Source organism: Galendromus occidentalis, unplaced genomic scaffold (genome assembly GCF_000255335.2).
Source record: "Galendromus occidentalis unplaced genomic scaffold, Mocc_1.1 scf7180000077524, whole genome shotgun sequence".
In the NCBI taxonomy this organism is placed as follows: Eukaryota; Metazoa; Arthropoda; class Arachnida; order Mesostigmata; family Phytoseiidae; genus Galendromus; species Galendromus occidentalis.
Genome location: NW_003805512.1, coordinates 3,070,938 through 3,074,961, shown reverse-complemented (window position 1 = coordinate 3,074,961; position 4,024 = coordinate 3,070,938). Strand labels below are relative to the sequence as shown.

At 51.2% G+C, this 4,024-nt stretch overlaps 2 protein-coding genes across 2 annotated transcripts in view; one reads left to right on the top strand and one right to left on the bottom strand.

Annotated features, from left to right (window-relative positions):
- Window positions 1-4,024, top strand: part of Cep97 (centrosomal protein 97kDa) — a 30,916-nt gene that overhangs the window by 20,421 nt on the left and 6,471 nt on the right.
- LOC100904486 (DNA-directed RNA polymerase I subunit RPA49) lies at window positions 2,053-3,557 on the bottom strand. Its single transcript, XM_003747831.1, has 2 exons — window positions 3,290-3,557; window positions 2,053-3,093 (listed from the first exon to the last, which is right to left on the bottom strand). Exons 1-2 carry the CDS (start codon window positions 3,437-3,439, stop codon window positions 2,065-2,067), a joined length of 1,179 nt encoding a protein of 392 aa, XP_003747879.1. The 5' UTR covers window positions 3,440-3,557; the 3' UTR covers window positions 2,053-2,064.

Here is a 4,024-nt window from a genome sequence, read left to right as displayed (position 1 = left end):
GAGTTAGTTTTTCGATTCAGGCAGTATCATACAAATCACATAGTCTACCGAGGGGCTGACGGTGCGCGCAGAAGACGCTCTGCTCCGCTGCTTTCACCTCGGGCGGGGAGTCAACGACCTCTCTCACATTAAGCCGCGGTGGCAGCGTCTGTGGAACCGAAAAGTCTTCTGTCAGAAGAACGGCCCCTGGCTTCCCCGGGCGGAAACGGTCCGAATCGTTATGAAAGCGGACAGCAAAGTCAAACAAAACTTTCGAAGACGATGAATTGTTTGTTGCTTCCCAATCGAGCTGAGGATCTCTCTCATCCCGGTCGATATCCAAAGTTGGGGCAGGGCATTCCGGGCGGTGATCAAGCAGAACTTCGATTCTAGTTTGACAATCGAGTGCGCGCAACAGGCCAGCTGAGGAAGCCCCCTAGAATGCTTCTAGCTAGCTATCTTCAGATTGCGGAATTTTTAACCAATCGCCATATGTTCCAATTAGATTAGATTACCTTTTGCCCTCCTCCATCCACGAAGGAGCAGGATCCGAGAATGAATCAGGGATTCCGGGGGCAACACCCGATTCACCATAAGGAAGTGTCGTGTATGAAAGGGCATCGCGTCAATGCCCAATACTGATCTATTATTCCTGACTGAGTCGGCTCCCCCAAAGCATCGATTTGAATCGTATTCGACAGGCTTAGAATTGCTTGGACCGCTGATAGGGCTCCGATGCGAACTCCGTGTGATAAGAACTCGCATTGTCGATTCCCGTACGAGCTTGAGATCCACAAACCTCCAGGATGCACTGGGAGACTGGTCACTCGACTCCTCCGAAGATCTCAGGCAGGGGCCCTCGACTCTTTTCGTCCGCAAAGCATCAGCGGAGCGCTTGTGCCTGATTCTGTGCTTGTATACCGTAAGCATGTTCCTTCCTCACTATCGGACCCTGATCTGATAATCCTGAGACCACGTAGGACAAATGAAAAGGCGATAAGGATTCAGTTTGACGACGCGGGGAAACCGCAGCACTTGGTGCTTCGTGGGACTTACTTAGGTTGGGAACCACAGTCTACGGCATCTAGAACGAGGGTCGAGGACCCGACGGACCCTCGTGCGTAGGATACCGATACGACGGAAGTCTCATCGCCAAAGGCTTCCGGAGGGGCTCCCTTCGCGATTGCTTTGAGATCAGCGTCCCCGTCATGGTATGTCGAAGAATCATCATCGTGCGAATCATTCTGTGAATCGCGGAGGATGCCGCTCCGCTCAAATCGGAGATTCGGTGCGAATCCGAGAGGATGTCGCTTACCCTCGATGCGTCCGTCGATGCGGATATTCAGGAACATATCGCTACCCTGGTGCATTCGGAATTTTGGCGAGGGTCGGCCTCGGAGCGGGGAGTCCTCCACCGATTCGCGAGCCGTAACGTACAGCATACCTACAGCATTGACGTTCAATTCCTTGGTCAGGAATCGCAACCTCAGCAGGAGGATTCAATGAGTTGAGCGAACTGTCGTGCCAGAATTACAAGCGCTCTCCATCCCCTGGATTGGGATGTAGCGTGTTGACCATTGAACATCCAGTCCTGTGGTCCGGGTTCACGAAGACGAGTATTTTTCTCGAGCATGCTTTTCCGTTTGGAAATTCTGCTAATTCACAGACTTTCAGCTGGCAATCTTTAATGAATACCCAAACTCTTCTTAGTTAGGCCCTGGACTTCCGAGGAACATACTGATCTTCGTGAGCCCGGATTGAAGGGAGCGAATATTCACTAGTGAGACTCGAGATGAGGTCCGACCCCCTCGTCCTCTCTGCGGGAACGTGCAGACGAGACGGGTTGGTAGTGATACCGGTGTGCTCTGCACGGGCGGGCAGGCTATTCCGAACTTGCGTGATGAAAGGAACTGTGATGGTCTGGCACATTGTAGGTTGAAACGTCCGTCACTGTGCGGTACCTCGATGGATCACATTAGCAAACGCGGAAACTCCGGAGCACCGACTCGGGCGGTAGTCGACCTAGCCGGCCGGCTGCGCGCCTGGTTCCTAGTATCAAGCGAAGAGCTATGTGGCATGTACAATTTATTTTCCTTTCCTAGATCGGTTCCGACCGTCACCCTTGTGTTCATAAAGTGGTAGTTTCAAGACGATGGTTCTCGTTGTGATGCCCGAGGGTGATCTACCCTGTATAACGTGGCAGCCAAGCATCCAAGCGACGTTGTTGATACGAGTCGTCGGAGCTTTGATATCGTTCTGTAGTAGAGTCATGTCTACCCTAAAATCCTCTAGGTACAGTTGAACCAACAAGCAGTGAGCTATAATTTTATCCTTCGCTTTGAGAGATATCGTTCGAAGACCTCGACCTTTCCCATCCATGATGACTCGGGAGAAAACATCCATTATCTGGGTTTTGTAGGGATCTTCAACGCGTGGCATCGGATCCCGCGCGCGGAGCTCCTTCACTTTCAATTTGTAGATGTAGGTGAATATATCATAGGCTGCTAAACACCTCAGCTGCATCTTCCGCAGCGTTTCGTCTCTCGATACCTGCCCCAGACGCTGTAGAACATATTTCGAGTAGGTATCGTTCGCGGCCCACTCGACGAGCTTGTCTTTGTTCACGACTTCGAAGGCCCAATTCGTTGAGGCATAATTGTCGAAGCATTCGTAGTCAACGCGGCAGAACACTTCATATAGGCTGTATACATTTTTGACCGAACTGAATTCGGTGTTTCGTCGCGGAAATTCGACGGTTTCGTCAACGAACGACGTGCCCTCAACTCTTTCCGAGACGACCGTCTCGTTCAAAGTCTCTGAGGCAACCAGCTTGGCGTTGACTTGAGACACTTGTAAGCGCTCCCGAGTTTTGATGATGTTTTGAAGCTTCTTCGTCCCGAAATTCTTGGTGAAGTCTTCGTATCTCTCGGCGTAACTCTTATCGAGCTTTGTCGAGCTCGTCTGTTCAATGCAGCGTTTCATGGCGAGTCTGTGCGCTGGTACGAGTTCGACTTCGCCTGTCTCCATATCTTCTACTGCTAAGTAGGTTCTCGTATCTCCCATGGAGGCTTGCCCGGAGAGTACCATCTTGCCATTGGAGGCCTTCGCGAAGACCTGAAAAATTCTCCGCTTAGTTGGGTGACGGCGAGGGCTCCCACCGGTGAATTCTGGTATCCAAATGCTGGATGACCCATGAATGTTCCCGGTGGTTGTTCGGGAGTACTGAGCATTAATTAGGTGAATCCATCCATTCATTCATCCAACTTCTTTTTTCACGAATCGGCCCCTGGGCTCCTCATGGAAGGCTTACCTGTTTCTTGCTTTTACTGTGGTACAACTCAAGCGCGATTCCAGCCTTAGACACGAGCTGACCGCAGTCGAAATCCGCTATGAAAGCACTCTTATCCTTGTGAACCTTGCGTATCTTCCATTTCACTGGATCCAACTCCGTCGAGCTCATGTCTCCTCTAGATGAGTTACTCTAGTTCGATCGACGGAGACGAAATGAACCGCACAGACATGCGAACGAATCGTATGGAGACGTCGAACTAGTTCATGCACAAGGCCTCAGTCAGTCTCTACACTCTACCTCTCTCCACGAGTGTTTTTTATCAGAATCTTGCGCACGTTGTTTTGTTTAGATCCGCTCTAATAGACGGAAATAGTCCTAAGTGTCGGAAGTCAACCACGTGAGAACTCGCTGGCGAATACCCCTTTTCCCTCACGTTTCGGGCGCTGAAAGTCTCTCCTAGCGCGCGACTGTCACTGAGGACATGTCTCCTTGAATTGTCACACTCGAGATGAGGCCATTCGGGAATCGAGGGTCGGTAGTTTCCAACGCGGTCGGCGGAAAAGGCGGAGTCTGTCCAAGTGACTGGCACTTCGATACAGCCGTGGAGCCCCTATTTTTCTCTCTCCGCCCAAATATCATCTGGCTGTAGGAAATAACAAGAAGGATGGGCGCGAAATGGTTCCGGGGTATAGGAAGGAGCGTCCTTGGTAACGAATGATCGCGACCGAGAGCTCAGGAAGAGGGAGAATCTCG